Here is an 18,219-nt window from a genome sequence, read left to right as displayed (position 1 = left end):
AATATTTCACAAGTTTTAAACATTTGTACGTACGAATCTCTAAAAGAAAATTCAAACGTTAATTTGTAACTATTACTTCCGCAAACAACACCAGAATCACAGCATTTCATCCATCCAAGAATGAACTGCCGCATAGGCGGAAAATTATTGAAAATAAACAAGCAGCTCGACTGTATCGCATTGGCCTCGAATAAAAACCGTCATCGTTGGCTGGTGGTCTTAATTTCTACGCTATTAAGTCGTGAGAAATTTCGATAATATCCCCTCGCTTACATATCATCGTCTAGAGAGACAGTGATCCGGGGGATCACTATCGAGTGATATTGGTTTTAATCAAGTCACATCGGTTCGCAGCGAACTCTGATCGATCGCGCACGGTTAACGCTTACTCGCCGTTTCTGAATCATTGACACCGGCAACCTCGTGACGACTCCACGTGTATCGGGTCGTATGATGCGGTTGACTGTCGTATTCGCATTACGTCAAATCTGGCTCGTGACCGCGAGCCCGCGTGGCTCTACGTAACGGAAATCGACGTAAATGCTACGCCCTCCTCCATCTGTCGCCTTCGTCTCAATCGGGGAATAACTCAGGGAAACTTAAGATGGAGGGGGGGAAGCTTGCGTTGAAGCTACATCAAGAATGTAGCAATTACATAAATGGACCTTAACTAGGTAGTTTCAATCATTCCAGGTAGACCCTGATATTTTCGTACAGGTTGCTTTAATTATTCGCAGTAGATCTTGATAATTTTTTAATGAATTTACTTAAGTTCAATAAACACGTGTTAATCCGAAGATTGGGCAGTGGACAGTATTAAGAGGCTCCACTAAATCCGACTGATCACTGGATCGCATCATTCTCTCATAATGAAAAAAATACGGATTATCCCGCTACGTCATTAGTCCTGATTAACTTTGGTCATTGGACGCGCGAATTGACAGGTCGCTGAAGGAGGGAGAAATGATAAATGACCACTGACGCTATCAGTATTTCCTAATGTTGAATGACGTACTTGTTCGGTGAAACTCGAGTTCCCCTTGTTTAAGTTGTGTATTATTATTTTCGAAGCTCGGAAAAAAATGCCTTTCTATACTTATATCGGTCTTTAAATACACCGCCTGTTCCTATGGTTTCAGACAAAGTGGCTCAGACTATGAGAGACTTGTATTCATCAGCATTAATACTTCTTTAAGCTTATACTCCAAGGAACATTTTTTCGTAAAAGAGAATCCTGCAAATGATTATTAAAATATTATGTAGAGAATGGTAAGTTTATCCTATGGCTACTGATAAGAAGGGCAAAGTGTGTTACTCTAAATGTTAGAAATAACTTGTAGTGAACAAACGCGGCAAATAAACGAATAAATATAATTCCAAATATTTTTTTTGTCTAACTGTATTTTATGTTCGAGAATGAAATATTTTTTATTTAAAAAGATTTAAGTTTTTACAGAGTAATTACTTTGAGCAATGTATCTGAACTAATAGTGTTTAGATTAAATGTTGCAATGTGTCGAATAACCAAATTGAAAAAAATATATAAAAGAAACACTATAACCGAACTACGAAACTAAAACTAACGATATTTTTTCATCAATTTCACGATATTAAGTTGTGAAATATATCTAAATTAAATAACTATATTTAATGCTGTATGCTATTTTCTTAGTATGATGACCTGTTAACTGTCTTACGTCCCGTAAACATATACAAAACTTAGAATGTTTGTTTTTAATATATGAATATTTGCGAATAATCAACTGTCAACTATGATTCATTCGATTAGATAATTATTTCCAAAACAATTGTCTGAATGCTCCAAATTGAAAAAGAATCATACCATTCCCACTTTTAATTGCATTGTTGTAAGAGTTTAAAAAGTGCTGAAATATTTTGTTCGGTCATTTACAATTATGTAAACACTTTGAATACAAGAAACAATTTTTTTTTATAAATGCCATTATGTAACTTTGTTTGAAGTGCAGAACGTAAAACATACGCACCATGGATGTACATGTCCAGCAACAGAATCCAGCACACGAATATAAAAATAAATAACACTTGTATCCTTTTGACAAACTCCCTCGACACTTCGGGAAATCGTAACAGAGGGAACCGTTCGCGTTCGTACCACAGCCACGACTGAAACACCATGCCCGATAATAACACTCGAGTTGCCTTTCAGTAAGTGTAAGATATCGCATCCAAGGTTACGCTCGATGATGCTGTTCCTCGTCGCAAAAATTGCCACAGCTTGAAATCTTCAATAACCATCATCTCTCTATTCTCCAATAACCAGCAGGCAAACTAAGCACCGCTGCTCATAAAATTCTTAACGCCCTTGAAAACGTTCAAGTTGGTTATTTCGGATTTTGCATACATTCGACAGTTTTATTGTCATTTATAATTAGCTGATTTTCTTTGACGTAGGAAGGAAAAGAACCGTGAACTCTCACCGATAATGTTAGTACGATGCGTCATAAGTAAAATATATATATTCTTTTATTATATGCTTGTTCATAGAGGAATGATTTAAGTCCATTCGATGTTCAAATACTGCATTTTATGCGGTACAAGAAATGTGTGTGTAAAAATATTTCGTGACGTTGTATCTCGGTATCGCAACTGTTCTTATATCACGAAAACAGAATATGTAAATAATTGGTCTGTGCCTCAGAGCTCTTAGTTAAACATTCCCGTATATCATAACGTACCGTCGTTTCTTTGATTATATTCAATATTTCCTTCCACTTGGTCAGTTAGGACTGTTTCTTGCCTGCAGCCATCCAATTTTCTATTTCCTCCACTCTGAAATAAAAATCGCGCGTTCGTGTTCAAAGAAAGATTTTCAAAATTCAGGAAAATAAATTTCAGCTTGTACTGTTTCAATCAAATGCGAATAAAGAGTAAGTAATTAAAGAGAACTTAGTTTAATAGAAATAAGATTGTTAAGGGGACCTTCTGGTCTGAAAGTTGATTTTTTTTTATTTCATTTTTCGAATGTTCAACCTTTTAGAAATACGTGTTTAAAAGAATTGGGTGAAATTCGTAAAATTCACGAAGTTATAGGCACGTGAGTAGCGGCAAATGCATGGGCAACAACCGGCCACTCGGCGCCCACGTAAAACTTGAAACGCGTTTTTCTCGAAACAGTGTTCTCAAAACGGTGGGACTTGTATTTCCAAAAGTTATTAACCAATTCGACTGAAACTTTTTTTATTTTGAAGAATATACTTTTGGCTAGGGAGGATTACCAAAAAAAATACAAAAAATTGAAAATTTATAATTTTCAAAGGCGTTGAAAGGATGAAAAATATTGGGAAAAAGTGATTTCAAACTTCAAGTGTCGTTATTTTCTAAAAAAAATGTCATTTTTGTATTTTTTTCTGGTTTCCCTCCTAGAAGTATATTCTTCAAAACAAAAAAAGTTTCAGTCGAATCGGATAATAACTTTTGGAGATACAGGTCCCAGCGAATTGGATAAATTTTTTGACGCCTTGACTTTAACGATTCGCCAATGCCGTCTGCAATGATTAATTATAAAACAAAATATATATTTCTATAACTTAAGACATCCTTAATACAATGCAAAAAGTCCCATTAAATTATATATAGTAGTTTTCCTTTAATTAATTCCTAAAGATCACCTATTTTGGGGGGCTCTAGACCGGTGGTCCCCTTAATTCTTCTCATATGTCTAATGTAATTTCTCAAATGCAGTAGTTAATCACAATTTAAAAATGCTATGTGAGTATCAGTAACATTTTAGGCACAAGTGAATGTTAACTACGTTTCGAATTGAAAACTTTTTTTTACTTACGTGCGAGGCACCTCGGTTAAATTTCTCACGCCAGTTTCTGTTACTAGAACGTCATCTTCTATCCTAATACCACCCCAGCCATGGAATCTTTTCAGCTCTTCGGCGACAATGAATTTCGATTGCTCCGGATTGTTTAAAGCAGCATGCAACAACTAGCATGTATCAATTAATTTTCTCGAGTTAGTTTCATTTATTTAACAAGAGATAAATTAAGTTCTTATGTAATTACAACATTAATATAATCATATTTGAATTGAAAGATCGTTTTTTTAAATAATTAATGTTGCTAAAACTAATGCACGTTGTACAATTTCGGCATGCGTGCATTATCAGATTTGGCATCGTCAACACTCCGATTATAGTTTTTCCACTTACACAATCAATGAAGTAGCAACCTGGTTCGATCGTCAAGACCATGCCAGATTGTAAAACACGACTGGTTCTCAGTTTTCTTAGCCCAGGAGCTGAAGAACGTTCAGGATGCCCTGACAGGTAGCCACCTACGTCATGGACATCCAATCCCATGAGGTGCCCGAGGCCATGAGGCTGGAAGATTTCATTTAACCCTGCCTTCATCATATCATCAACATCGCCCACTAACAGACCACCTTTCTTCAGCGATGCCAACATAGTCCTATTCGCTAAAAGGTGCATGTCCGTCCAAGTGACATTCGGTTTCACAGCATTCATCACTGCATCGCGAGCAGCAAGCACTGCATTGTACACCATTTTCTGATCTGCTGTAAACTTTCCATTAGCTGGAAAGCTGCATGTTATGTCAGCTGCATATCCACAGTAGTTTCCACCCATATCGAAGAGGCTTGCATGACACAAAGAAATATTGGTAGGGTCGATGCACCATTTTTGGCCACTTTAAGGTATTGTACCAGTTTTGGCCACTTCTTAAAAAATATAATATTTTTCCGTGTAAGCAATAAATGTAACCTTATATTTCTGGCAGTATACTAAACAAAATATTTATGATGTGAAATTCTCCACATAATAATGATCCGTAAGCAATTTAAAAATGAGATAATTAAGCACATGGCCAAAAACAGTACAATGGCTACAAACGGTACATCTACCCTATTCAATAAAAATCACTCCCACTAAACAAGTGGCAACAACATAATCTTAAGGGGTCGCCAACTCACCACATATCACCATCTTGTATTACTCGATTGTTAGGAGCACCAGCATGTCCATAATGCAGAATGGATGCATTGTGCCCAGTCCCACAAATACAAGTGTATGATACGTGTCTGCAACCTCCCTCAGAGTACACGTAATGCATGAAAGCTGCTTCCGCTTGAAATTCTGCGAGTCCTGGCTTTACTAAGTGCATAATAGATTTGTGAGCATCCGAGCTTATCTTAATCACATATTCCAACACCTTGATCTCTTCTGGAGATTTTATAACTCGACTAAAAAGAAGAAATACATAAACACATTTTGCATCACGTAGATATTGTTAAGTCTCTCATCTCATAAGACTTATTAATTACGAAAAACTGATTCGATACTGAAGGTATAATAATAGCATAAAATAGAAAAGAATAATATGTAGAAGAAATATTAAAAGTATAAAATGTATTGTCTTCGTAAAAGTGTAACAATAAATAGCTCTTAATTGATTTTCACTACTATCTTAAAAGAAATTATTCAGCTGTCGTCTACAAAGAATTTTATTTCATACATGGTGTAATATATTTTAGTCAGATTATTTTAACAATTTCTACTAAAGACAGATAGGTCACAACGCGTCCTCCGCGGAATTTAAGCTTTCCAACAAATACGACGATAATTTCTTAGATTGACTCCAGAATTCCTGCAGTATTATGTAGTCCAGGGCCATAACTCGAAAACCTAACTTTCTGATATGCCGTTTCTTCATTATCTGAGGTCCTATCAAGTGACGGGTATTTTTGCAATAATACTCCGGTAAGTGAATGAAAACCGCGGTATTGATATTCTTTTCCTGCCCTAAGCTCAGATGGAAGACTGGAGATGACACCATATACGGATGTATTAAAATATCAAGTATATAGAAATTTATAACTGGCAGTCGATTAAGGATCACATTTTTACTTAATTTATGTTCTCCTCCTACCAGAGACGCTAACGGTTGATATATCATATTGACTGTCCTTCTAATTCGTGCATCTAAGAATAGCGGCTTCTCTATCCTGCCCGAAGACAGATGTAAACCTTGATAACTGTCACACTCCAAAGACATAGTAGCGTCCAGTAATTTCAATTTGTTCCTTATACGATTAAAGAAAACAGAATGGTTTCTTAAGTGAATTTTATGAAGCAACTGCGAGATGAATATTTTATCAAAAAATTTCACAGGATACTTTTCCAGGTACGTGCAAGAAAGAAGGATATCTAGAGCATCATCCAGCTTCAAATCATGAAATTTTACTGACAATACATCGTCAAAAGTTTCCCAAAATTTTATAGATTTTGGTGGTTGTACGTATAGTACTCCAAACGGCGTAAGAATGGATGGCAGTAAAGAGGTCGGTATATCAGTACCATGTTTTATAAAATATTCCCCGCATTCTGATAAAATGTATTCATTTCTGAGCTGCAAATTCTTGCAATAATTCATAATCGTCGCTATTACGTTCGAATCTTCAATTTCCGTTGCTTTAGATTTCAGATATTCCTCTAATGTGCTTTCAAGTCTTATGTCCACATAGTCTTTCGCATTTAAACTGCGTATAAAATTTATTAAGTCTCTTTCACTGGATGTATGCATATTTATACTTGCCCATTTGCTGGCACTGGTTAAGCACTTCATCGCGGAAACATCCTCGTAAAAGCAATCTAGTATCTCTGCAATTTGCGAGCCCGTTAATTTCAAGCAATGATCAGAGAGCTTCCTTTCAAGAATAAGTTTCACCATGTTTTTGCTCTGATTAAAGTATTTTAACATTTTGAATAACGCTACCAATGTATGGGCGTTAATCTCTTGCTCTTTAAGCAAAACGCCAACCCATAATGTATCTACTGACCTTCGATACTTAGGGTCCTTGTAAACTGACAAAATTTTTATCACGTTTATCAACTGAGCGGGTGTAAACTTTCCATCTGTAGCTCGACTCAGAGCTTCGTCACACATCCAATCTCTATATATATTTCTAGGAGGGCTGACTCTGTCTTTCTTCAACGCGATCAGGCCTTGAAGTATCATTTCACTGTCGTTACTATTAATAATTAATTTCACTAACTGCTTTATTATGATGTCTCTAGCAGCGATGTCGACTTCCATTGGCCTATTTCTTTGCATTTTGTTCGACTTTTGCTTACACCAATTATTCTCTAATTCGATAACTTTCTTTAGCCCTTCTAAAGCTACCCTACAATTTATTTCGTGCGCGACCTTGTTTTCTAACAATGAATTCACACCGTCAGCTGTGTTAAATGATTGCAATTCCCGTAAAGCTTCGTCTATGTCCGAATCTTTAAGGGTTTCAAGATCAGAGCAAAACAATATTGCTGTTCCCTCATCCGTCTCAATGTCTATTCTCCTATTTAATGGTTCACCTTTCGCTTTGGTGTTACTTTGGGAGCTTGAAACAGTTTTAGCATTAAATGTTAGCTTCTTAGTCATATCGGGCATCTTGTAGCCATTATCGACAAGAGGGCCACTTCCATTCTCTTTGCTGTTACATATCGCTTCGACATTATTGATTTTTCTCACAATCAGAGGCACTTCCTGTATCTCCGGTCCTTCCTGCACAAGAATGCTAGTCTGCGCCAAAATCTGTTGCCCAGTGCATTGCTTAAAATTCGGTTCATACCACAGTTTCTTGAATTTAGAGATTAAAAGGGATGGCTGCTTGTGCGTACGCATTAGAAATTTTGTCCATACATGACCAGCTAGTATCATTTGCATAGATGTAACGTACCTTCCTCGGTTGTAAAGCCAGAACGTCAAACAGCATAGAATAAGTTTTATGACTTAACGTTTACATTTATTTATTAAATCTTAAAACTGACTTTTTATATACTTTTAATTTCACGAATGAATTTGACCATTATCGGATCATTATTAAAATAACTTCGGGCAGATAGCTCTTCGCAAACGTATAGAAGGAAGTTTGACCTAATGAAAATAAATTGCAACGCAAAATATCGATACAACCGATCGTCAATTGTACGATCGCCCTATCGCCCCATCGATGAGTAAAGTTTCATTGGGTGCGTTCAGCGGACTCAACCGCTACGTAGCCGCTCACTGAGCACCAACGGTGATCGGTCCTGGTTTCGCTGAACGACACTTGGGAGGGTAGCGATATTTGTAGCAACTCAACACGTTCCGTAAAAGTAGCGGAGTCTACGCTCGAAAAAATGGCGACCGCTCACTAAACGTGTTGAGCAGTGAGCAATCTAGCGGTAGCGTTCAGCGAAAAATCAGTGAGCGGCTACGTAGCGGTTGAGTCCGCTGAACGCACCCATTGATATCGTAAAAGGCCCCATACACGTTGAGATATCTATCGATATAGATCGCGATACATGTATCTGAAATTTGTGTCAAGTATTAAGCAGCACATACACGTTGAGACAGAATCATGAGACTCCGTTCATGAGTTCAGCTCAAGACGCCATACTGAAATATTGCACTCACCACCTTCTATGGATGAAAAGTAAACTTTGGTAGTGCGATAGAAGAGACAACAACATACACGCTGAAACATGTAGATATTCGTATCAGTTGCACGCTCGAGGTATCGACGTTTCAATACATTGATACGGACGACGATACCAGCTAATACTGATACATCGATACTGAGCAGTCAAATACACGTTGAGATTTGTATCGCGATACTGATACTTGGCAACATGTATCGATACAGATCTCAACGTGTATGGGCTCCTTAAGGCTGAGCTCAGATGGACCACCTTAGAAGCCCACTGCAACCACAAAAAACGGTTATGCGTTGTGTCAACCACCGACTGCGACAATTTCGTGGTAGTTTGTTGTCGCTTCTAAAGTGGTCCGTCTGAGCTTACAAAGAGAGGACACCATGTGGTAGACACCGATTTTGATGATTTACATGTAAATTATTAAAAATTTCATAGTGGCCGTGGGGTTTTAGTGGGTAAAAATCCCACACTACCCTCGCGCCCGCGGGAGATTCCCTTCTGGTGGCGTCGGGATGCCTTTTGAAGACGTCTCCACGTTAAAAAAAAACTTTATAAATTTTTTCCTATAAATTTTTTTATTAACTTAAGGAAATCTTCGAACTCCTTCAGAGGGGAATCCCCCGGGAGCGCCAAGGTAGAAGGGGATTTTTACTCATTAAAACCCCACGGCCACTATGAAAATTTTAATTTCCATGTAAATATCTCTATTATTAAGGCCCATTGGCAGAAACGCTCGGACACCTATTTACTTATTTTCGACATAGACCCATCGTGCCAAGGCTCATAAAAATCCCTAAATCGCCCGCGCGGTCGCGACGTGTAATGGAAATTGATAAGTTCACGAATTAATCGAAATCTACTAATAAACGTGCAATGGAAAATTTTATCCCTCCAATACTTTTTTCTTCATAAAATTCTTTCTAGAAACTTTTACTTTTTTTTCATACATAAGCCTATATACTCTGATAAGTGATCATTTACATATGAGTTTCGAAATTTGGAAATTTTTTAAACAACCAGTCCAGAGCTTTATAAGTAATAAACCCTTTTATAATACTTACCATTCACATATTTCTGGATACAAAACCTTGTTGTCCACTTTGAATCTATAGAACAATACAAGATAAGCAACATGCCTATGTAAGATGGGAATACACGAGGAATAATTACTACTTACTGACTAATACCATCGAAAGTTGCCTCTTGCGTTTGCAAACCACTGTCGCTGTTTTGACCACTCTATAAATTAGCAAATGATATAATGAAAATAAGTTAAAGTAGGAACATTTCCGCAAGAAAAAATCAGGCAAATTATTTCTGAAAGAGAAGTCACCAAAGTAAGAAGAACAGCAGCCTCCTTTTTCTTTAAAATCTGAGCTATCTCATCCGTATAGTAAGTTTCATGCACTGCATATCGCTTTTGAAAATCCTCTAAACTGTGCAATTTGCCTTCCCAAATCGCATATTCTGCTGGCAATCGTGGTACGAACAAGACTGATGTTCCTGTTGATACATCAATAGCGCCATAACACCCTGGTTCTTCAACGCCGAAACACCATTGGAAAAATGATTCCTAATAATAAAGTTTTATAAAAAAAGAATCCCCGTCCTATCAGTACACTATAAAGCAGAAAAGTTACTTACCTGCCTAAATGGCCAATTTATGTCTGTGTCATTGAATGAAATTTCTACTCCTCCTTGAAGGATAACAAAACAACCTGCTGCTGGGATCTCTGATTTCGATTTAATACGTGCAACCAATCGTTTACGATTATTTTGAAAAAGTGACATAGGCACCTTCAGGGTATGATGGCCCCTTTGAAAGTGAGACTCTAATGAGTTTCTGAAAGAAGTATTCAAAAATTCATTGGACTGCAATTGATGAATTAAAATTATAGAAAATGTACATATGCAATTTTACACAAAGGAGATAATTCAGACAATTTAGTTAATCAAAGCAGGAAAAACATTTTTAAATATACATAGGCGAATATTAATACCGATAATCGGTAATGTTATCTTTATCAGTGACATATACAGTTGATAAAACAGTATGATTATCGCGTGATAATTAATGTGAATAAGAACGATAATTCATATTTGATCCACTTAAATTGGCAAATGGAGTTAAAATTATCATTAACATTTAATTATTTGTTTTTCAATTCTAGTTCTATTTAGAAAATATTGGCATTGTTCACGATAACTTCGTTATGGAGTTGTCATGAAATAATACAATGTTCTTTCATTTATAGAATAATATTGACACCGAAAAACAAATTTACAATAAAATTATCTGCAAACATGAAGCCTGGATATAATAAAAAATGAAGGAATTTGCAGCTTTTCACATAACCTCAAAAATTAATGAAAACCAATAGCAGCAAAAAGTTGTTCAGCAGTACACTAATCATACAGTCAATAAAGTATCGCTCATATTCTAACTGTTGACTTTGACACTTTAACAATAAAACCATAATCTAATAACGTTATAATACAAAGGAACACGAATGGATTGGAAAGGAATAAGGGATCGACGGGAAATGAAAATAATAAAATGTTTAATAAAGTTTTTAACATCAGTACAGTAATTATATTTATGCTTAGCGACAATCGAAATTTCGTCAAGGACAATGACACAAAAGTAGAGTCAGCAAAATTTTTCATACATACAAATGCGTGGCTTCCGCCATGTTGTTTTCTGTCATTCGTCGATTCGTTTGTAGTTCGTATGTACTTATATGTACTATTTATATAGTATCAATATCACTCACTACGCAGTCAACAATTTGTACGATATGCAAATTCAAAAATTGCCTTAATACGCGTGAGACCGTTTTCTACGCGAACACTTAATTCACAGTTCGACTTTATTACCTCTTATCTGTCACTCACTGATAGCTTAACGGGTCACGTGATGAATTCCAGCCAACCAACAACGTTTCCAATTGCTAGTTAGTGCTTGACACTCTTGACAGCATCGTTTAACAGAGGAACAGGATTATTACATAGATCTTTATCGTGCTATATTATGAAATTTACAAGTAAACGCAAATGAATTTATTTCGCTAGAAAATTTTGGAGGTTAGGTAAATCCCCGTTAGTAAACACGTACGAGATACCATTATGCCCACTACTGATAATATTGTACTTAAGTGGTAGATGATAAAGGACTCAACAGTTCTTTTCCTAAATTTAACCTTGAAGTTTGATTATTCGATATCACACACGATTTGTACTTAACGTCTGGAATAAATAATAGCTGCTGTCGGTAAAACATTCTCAGAAAAGTCCAAGGAACGAACATTTTCATTCATTCTTTTGCTAAATAGGTAGTTACGAAATAGATTTTCCATTAAGGCATAAATACTATTTCACTAAAATAATTAATGAATTCTATTTAGGTTTTGAATATTTAGTAACAATACTTTTCGTTTTGTATATAACTAGGTTGCGCGAGTTACTACTTCAAAATGTTAATTTACGCACAAGGTTGGTCTCTGTTGCTAAACGATTATGAGTTGTTTACACACATCGCTAATTATGTTCGAAAACAACCTATATACTGGTAATGATTCTCTCGCGAAATACTATGTATTTTCGAAGAAGTCGTAGTTTGAGGTCGTGACAATGAGTTGTCGTAGGTAACGTAATCGATAACATATATACGTATGTGTCACCATTTACGACAACATAACAAGACAATTTTAACTCTGGCTATTTATAAGCGTGCGCATGATTTACGTATATTCAGATCTCCGTTATCATTTATGCTTAAGCGATGACGTAAGTGTTTTAATCGAGCCACGTTCATCATTCGAAGCGTCGAGAATTATCTATTGCGATTTTTCTCTTTAATTCTATCGGGACGATATAACTCAAGATTTCCCAATATGGTCTGCGATAAAATCAACGAACATATCATTGTAAGTAGATTACGATACACACAGAACATTAATTTTTATCTCTAACCTTTTTTTAATTAGCCAATACTTTTCGTTACGCGTGCTAACAATCGATAATCAATTGATCAATGTAGTAGTTTTTAAATTTCCACGATTGCAAACTACAATTATATTTATTATTGTATTTCATGATTCATGAACTGTTTTTTTTTTCTTCCAAGAACCAGTTCTACTTCTTATTGAACTTAGAAATACCTACAATTCTTTAATTTCTCTACTGAATCGAAGCTAATTGAATTATTTTCTTAAAGTATTTTCATATTTCCTATCACAAAAATACTGAAAGTACCGACTTCCGTTCGCAATCGCTAGTAAAATATGTATTATCGACATTAGAATTTCGAAGCTCAAATATTTACACAGGAAAGAAATTAATATTTTCTACGTACCGAAGTCACTACACACTAGACGGTTCGTCGTAGAAAATATAATCCTTCATCAACAAATCTCTACGAACTAGGGAAGCACGAAAACTTCCTTGGATAAACTTTTCAACTTCTTTATTCATAATTCAGATTTCACCGTATAACGAGTCCAGTCATCACAACGAGGTATAACTTCCTTCATTTACACTATATAACGGTCAATTTTAAGACGAATCTCTTTATCTCGTTGTCCCTACAAAGTATTCGCGCCCTTGCGCAGGCGCGGTTACACAGCATCGAAAAAAGAAATGCACTTGATTCATCCATTTATCTATTCGTGATCGATGCATTCACTGGAACCGTGATTCGATTCAACGGTTTCGCAGCAGGTGCACGACGCGTTAACTGATAACGTGCGTGAACAAGACGCACGCGTGCCCCAACACACGGTTTTCGTACCTACGTATACCACCGCTGCAAAAGAAATCAATTACGCGCCACTTCCGCTTCCGTAAATGAATCACGCGATAACCGGCTTCTTAACAAGTCTAACGCGCGTGTGCACACAATTGTATATACAACAAATTTACAAGACGCCGTACTGCGCTCGATACGTCGCTAACGATCGATAGCAATAAGTATATGTATAACGAAATGTACTAAATAGATGCGGGGCGAACGGTAGAGCTGCGCGTCCGTCGTGACGAATTCTCGCCCCCTCGACGAACGTCTAGCTAAATACTTCGGTGGTTACTGAACGTAATCGAAATATGCAACACAACCAACGAATAACGTTGTTTGTGAACGGAAAAAAAAATGAGATCACTATCCTTCGAGTCCGCGCGCGAACGCGCCCTAATTCGTTGATCGATCCTCAAACGATTCCCTTATTATTTATCTAATAGTAACTGGACCATAAGCCCGAGCATCTCGCGTGAAAATTTTTTACTATTACCCTATAGGATACTTTTCGTTTATACGCGTGTCTGCTGTCATTAATCGCGTCGTTACAGTACTAAATACCATGTAAAAGAGGTTACAACAGAGGTAAACGAATGAATTTACATAGGCGTAGTCACTCGCAGATTGCTGTTCTCGAATTGATCGCATAATCCGGAGAGTTGGTCGAGGTAAAGACGGTGAAGACCGCGAAGCGCTCGACCGAATTCCGTCACTGACCGTTAGAAATTTTTTGTCTGTTACCCTCGACGCGACCAGCACTCAGGAACTCTTTCTATTCGACGAAGCACGACCTCGTGGGTCGGGGGGAACGATGAATGTCGATTATGTAAATCGAGTCGGAACGCTCGAATCGAGGCGGCCATCATGGGTCTTCCACGTAAGCCGGCGATCATAGCCGAGGACACCCGAAACCGCCACGAATCACGCACCACACGCTCGCACACGCACACAACACTCGCAAACGCACACATACATACTATATTTACAAACACGGCCATGTAAGGCGAGTTCTCCGGCTAATTATGCTCCCCTCGTACTTTCTTTCGATACGGGCCCGCGTTTTCGCCCGACGACACATCGAAATACGATCGAGGAAAGAACGCTGAAAGTTTCGACCCTGATACGGGGATTTCTCTCACCACTAGCAAAGCCGTCGTGACACAACAACACAGTCTCACAGATCGAGCGGCTCGTACACGGGCGGCAATTGTTCGTCCTCCGAATCGTAAATGTACGGTTTCCTTCTGTAAACGTTAGACTGTTCGTCATCCTCTTCCTCCACCTCGGAGCTTTCTAGTTCGTCGAGGTTCGCTTGTAGTCTCTTCACGGCCTCCTTGATCAGGCCACCCTCCCTCAGCAGTTCTTGCAGAAGCTCATAGGGGTCGTCCTCCCTCGCGGTGGGCCTCTTGTGATTGTGGGCCATGTGATGACGGTGATCGTGGGCCCCGGTGCTCCTTGTGCCGCACACCTCGCAGCCGTTCGGGTCTGCCCAGGACCTCGACGGCACTTTATAGGGCGATGGTCGATTTTTGTGGCTGACGCTCGACTTGGCCTTCAGGCTCGACAACCGTAAGTTCTCTTTAATTTGAGAGACGAGCAGGTCCACGTCGCGGGAGAAGTAGTCCTGCGTCGTGTCTGGCATCACCTCGATCAAGTACGTGGTCTCCTCGGCACTCGGCATGTTGTGCGAACGAAAGGACAATGGCACGGACGTGTTTACACCTCCGCGTCCGCGATACGGGCAGGCCAACGTGCTATGTATTGCCTTCTCCTTCTCTCGCCACCTCTTCCCCCTTGTATCTGTCCCTTTCTCAACGTTTTCTCGCTGTACACAAAGCGACAGGTAACTAGGACTGATCGACCGGCGCGCCGTATGCTTTAATGTTTACGAGCATATTTAGAAACGTATACGTGTGTAAACATAGATGGCTCGACTGCCAGCCTCGTAATCACCTAGAGCAGCACGCGTGATTCATTGGGTAAATACGCGCGATGTATCCTACCCCCCCCCTTCCCTCCCCACCTCCAGCGAGACTCTCCTCCGGAGGCTTGTTGATGAATCGTCAAACTTTTACTGGCGCTCCGCTTTTGAGAAATTGAATGAATAACCACTCTCGCCAACGGGTGCGCGCGCATACACACACACGGCGATCGTCTTGTTTTCAGTTCGCTTGATGCACCACTTTGTTTCACCTCCGATTTCGATTGTAATCAATCGGAGTAGCGTCGCTGTTTCTCAGTCTGAACGCACGTTGCACAACAACACAGGCTTTGACGCAATGCTTCGGCCCCGGCTTCGCAGCGTGTACACGATGAAGAATCGCGTGTAATATAACACGCTCGCGGATGTTTCGAGGAGCACTGAGCGCACACGGTTCGTGGGAAGGGTAAAAAGTTCCTTCTTTGTACACAGAGGAGTAGAAGACAGCAAAGCAACGTTCGTACGCCCAAAGCGAGCGACCGCTCGTCCGCCAGCCACGAACGTTCTACTCTCTTATTATTGTTTTGGTTCCGCGGCGCATGCGCACTTTCCCCCACGCTCGTGTAAACAAACCGTTAACTCGTGAGCTCTAGCGAATCGATAATACCCTATGCCACTTCCTCGTTCCACGTTGCTTGTGCCCCCACCGACGTAAAGCCTTATGTCCATACAAAATAACTTTATCACGATCCGCGTAACGTGTCATTCGATTTGGAAAATGATTCATTCGCGTACGTTTATACTTGCCCCCCATCCCCTGACCCTCGCACTTGAATTTAGGTTTTGAAATTGCCCGTGCTTGAACGAAATATGTGGATCAGTGGCGGCAGAGGAGCGGGGAGGGGGGGACTGCAGGGTGCAAAGGGAGGGAGAGGCTGCAATGCACGGATCAAGGTTACACTCGAGCCCGTGTTAACCTACTACGTTATCCTTTGCCAAGTTTATTGTGCGTGCGCACGCACAGCTCCCAATTGCCCAGTCACGGTGCTGCATGTATGTTACCCGTGCATTTATCTGCCGCTAACGAATCCGGAATCATTCATTAGCCTAATCCGCACAGTGCAGCGGAACCTGTTGTGCGCCCGACCGTTTCGACAGCCTTCTATCCGCTGAGAATTACGAAATTTGTAGGAAGCTTTGCGTTCATTGCATCACCACGGTGAACGTGGACTATTGTATATGGATAATCATTCATGCTATTAACAATCGAGTTATATATATAGAGATATTTTAGGATAAACTTACCCAGCTTGTTGGCGTACGCCGCACAATTACATAATTCCATATTATGTTTGTACAACTGTTGTTTTGTTGCAATATTAACCGAGTACACAAAGTTTATTCAAACATATTGATAAGAATGACGCGCGAGTTGCAATACAGCATCCGTTAAAAGTAGTATTCGATTCCACTGACAAATGCTAAATCAGTAAACAATAATCTAACCTCACTTTGCATGAAACTAATAACCGGGTCAAATTCGTAGAAACGTTTTGTTAAACAAAATTCTCCACGTGAAACGAAATTGTAGTAATTTTAATATTTCCCTTCGACCCACTTTCGAATAATAAACAATTGCAAATACATTCGATTTTCTTTTTAAAAATACACGTCGGAACCAGTTTTTGCATTATGCATTTTGTTTTAAAGAAATAATTAACAAGTATATGTAAGTAAATCTCCCCAAAACCGGCTTAAGTATCGTAATCCTAAATTTATACATGAACCATTAAAATAAAATAATATAGTGATCTCTATTCGACTCTATTTTTCTTATACAGCTTTCTTATATAATTTGTAACAATTCAAGGTAGAATCCATTGTATAGTATAAATTTCTATAAATAGTATTGTGCTTCTGCATTTTTATGCTCCAAATTCTTTTCTTCTTTTGTTTCTTTTTTAACGAAGTTCTAAATTCATCCAGAGAGCGCCAGCGGCGACTTCTCAGAAATCAGCTGTTCCCCATTGGAATATTTGTATGTTCCATGCGGTTCTGTTCTCGTAGATAAAAGTGTTTCCAGCTAAAAGATTGTCACGCGACGAATTTGCACGATCAAAACAAACGAAGACCGAGTTAACGCGACTTATCGTGACAACTATGTTCGGTCGTGTATTTATGTCAAATTTTCGTAATATATCGGTAGGTACCGAACACGTTTTCGCATGGACACGTGTTTATGTATAGTAATTGAGGAAATTTTATAACACGTACAATTTACCCGCTAATATGCCGGTGCCGCCTCGTAAAACGTCCTTTGCCTTCACTATTTAAAAGTGGGGAAACCATTTAAAATCAAACACACCGTTCGAGATAGGCCAAACCATTTAAAATTGAATCAATGAACGATAGCCATCAAGAATGCGAAAGATGAATAAAATGAAAGTTTTACAGCTTCTGTCGAGAGTGTGGAATGGACCTAGCGGTGTGCTGGCTGGCAAACAAGCTGAACAGAAAATGACATCGATTTTGAGGAACAAGTTTCCCAATGCTAAGCTTATCGAAGTGAGCGATGTGTCAGGTAAGGAGATGACAGGTCATCGCACAAATAGAACAAACCGTTTGTTACGTATATTTCTTTTAAAGAAATAACTTTTAGGGGGATGCGGCGCAATGTTTGAAATAAACGTGATTGCTCCTGAATTCAAAGGATTAAACACTATCAAGCAACATCGGATGATCAACGAAGTAAGAAACATTAATTGCAAAATGTCTGATATTCGCTTGATATTTTATTGTCACTGCGCGTTTGCAGGCCCTCAAAGAAGAGATCAGAGATATGCATGGATTACGGATATACACGAGTATTCCTGAACCCTGAACAGTTCTAAACTCATGGAATCATTTCCTATATATACATATAGTTGTACAAAGTTTTGTAAATTTTGCATATACATACACGTACGTATAATTTAAATACTTGTTATAGAAATGCCAAATACAGGTACTGACAATGGAAATTACGAA

General features: G+C 38.6%; 4 protein-coding genes across 6 annotated transcripts; 1 reads left to right on the top strand and 3 right to left on the bottom strand.

Annotated features, from left to right (window-relative positions):
* Positions 1-2,487: 2,487 nt before the first annotated feature.
* Dip-c (dipeptidase C) lies at positions 2,488-16,631 on the bottom strand. 2 transcript variants are annotated; one of them, XM_076809544.1, is made up of 9 exons: positions 16,498-16,631; positions 10,124-10,322; positions 9,813-10,052; positions 9,657-9,718; positions 9,541-9,585; positions 4,978-5,247; positions 4,199-4,643; positions 3,824-3,975; positions 2,488-2,811 (listed from the first exon to the last, which is right to left on the bottom strand). In XM_076809544.1, the coding sequence occupies exons 2-9, from the start codon at positions 10,268-10,270 to the stop codon at positions 2,763-2,765; spliced, it is 1,410 nt and encodes a 469-aa protein (XP_076665659.1). In that variant the 5' UTR covers positions 10,271-10,322; positions 16,498-16,631; the 3' UTR covers positions 2,488-2,762. The 2 variants fall into 2 exon arrangements, with proteins under 2 accessions (XP_076665659.1, XP_076665651.1); XM_076809536.1 differs by lacking the exon at positions 16,498-16,631 and adding an exon at positions 11,153-11,606.
* Positions 5,256-8,928, bottom strand: LOC143367555 (uncharacterized). The gene is made up of 2 exons (XM_076809520.1): positions 8,314-8,928; positions 5,256-8,054 (listed from the first exon to the last, which is right to left on the bottom strand). Exon 2 carries the CDS (start codon positions 7,725-7,727, stop codon positions 5,577-5,579), a length of 2,151 nt encoding a protein of 716 aa, XP_076665635.1. The 5' UTR covers positions 7,728-8,054; positions 8,314-8,928; the 3' UTR covers positions 5,256-5,576.
* Positions 12,285-18,215, top strand: LOC143367625 (bolA-like protein DDB_G0274439). 2 transcript variants are annotated; one of them, XM_076809633.1, is made up of 4 exons: positions 12,285-12,405; positions 17,647-17,773; positions 17,852-17,940; positions 18,008-18,215. In XM_076809633.1, the coding sequence occupies exons 1-4, from the start codon at positions 12,373-12,375 to the stop codon at positions 18,071-18,073; spliced, it is 315 nt and encodes a 104-aa protein (XP_076665748.1). In that variant the 5' UTR covers positions 12,285-12,372; the 3' UTR covers positions 18,074-18,215. The 2 variants fall into 2 exon arrangements, with proteins under 2 accessions (XP_076665748.1, XP_076665738.1); XM_076809623.1 differs by lacking the exon at positions 12,285-12,405 and adding an exon at positions 17,147-17,394.
* Positions 12,928-15,865, bottom strand: LOC143367617 (uncharacterized). The gene has a single exon (XM_076809610.1). It carries the CDS (start codon positions 14,950-14,952, stop codon positions 14,446-14,448), a length of 507 nt encoding a protein of 168 aa, XP_076665725.1. The 5' UTR covers positions 14,953-15,865; the 3' UTR covers positions 12,928-14,445.
* Positions 18,216-18,219: the final 4 nt, after the last annotated feature.

This window comes from Andrena cerasifolii, chromosome 1, assembly GCF_050908995.1.
Source record: "Andrena cerasifolii isolate SP2316 chromosome 1, iyAndCera1_principal, whole genome shotgun sequence".
NCBI classification, from domain to species: domain Eukaryota; kingdom Metazoa; phylum Arthropoda; class Insecta; order Hymenoptera; family Andrenidae; genus Andrena; species Andrena cerasifolii.
The sequence above is the reverse complement of the archived record's forward strand: the minus strand, read 5'-3'. Positions and strand labels throughout refer to the sequence as shown.

What these genes read in the sequence shown, in the direction of transcription:
- LOC143367555 (XM_076809520.1), bottom strand. Translation starts at nt 7,727, where the DNA reads ATGCAAATGATACTAGCTGGTCATGTATGGACAAAATTTCTAATGCGT.
- Dip-c (XM_076809536.1), bottom strand. Translation starts at nt 11,187, where the DNA reads ATGACAGAAAACAACATGGCGGAAGCCACGCATTT. An exon ending in ATGGCGGAAGCCACGCATTT is followed by an intron (nt 10,323 to 11,152) that starts GTATGTATGAAA and finishes TACTTCTTTCAG; the next exon opens with AAACTCATTAGAGTCTCACT. An exon ending in GTTGCTACTTCATTGATTGT is followed by an intron (nt 3,976 to 4,198) that starts GTAAGTGGAAAA and finishes GATACATGCTAG; the next exon opens with TTGTTGCATGCTGCTTTAAA.
- LOC143367617 (XM_076809610.1), bottom strand. Translation starts at nt 14,952, where the DNA reads ATGCCGAGTGCCGAGGAGACCACGTACTTGATCGAGGTGATGCCAGAC.
- LOC143367625 (XM_076809623.1), top strand. Translation starts at nt 17,353, where the DNA reads ATGTTCGGTCGTGTATTTATGTCAAATTTTCGTAATATATCG. An exon ending in CGAAGTGAGCGATGTGTCAG is followed by an intron (nt 17,774 to 17,851) that starts GTAAGGAGATGA and finishes AATAACTTTTAG; the next exon opens with GGGGATGCGGCGCAATGTTT. An exon ending in AACATCGGATGATCAACGAA is followed by an intron (nt 17,941 to 18,007) that starts GTAAGAAACATT and finishes GCGCGTTTGCAG; the next exon opens with GCCCTCAAAGAAGAGATCAG.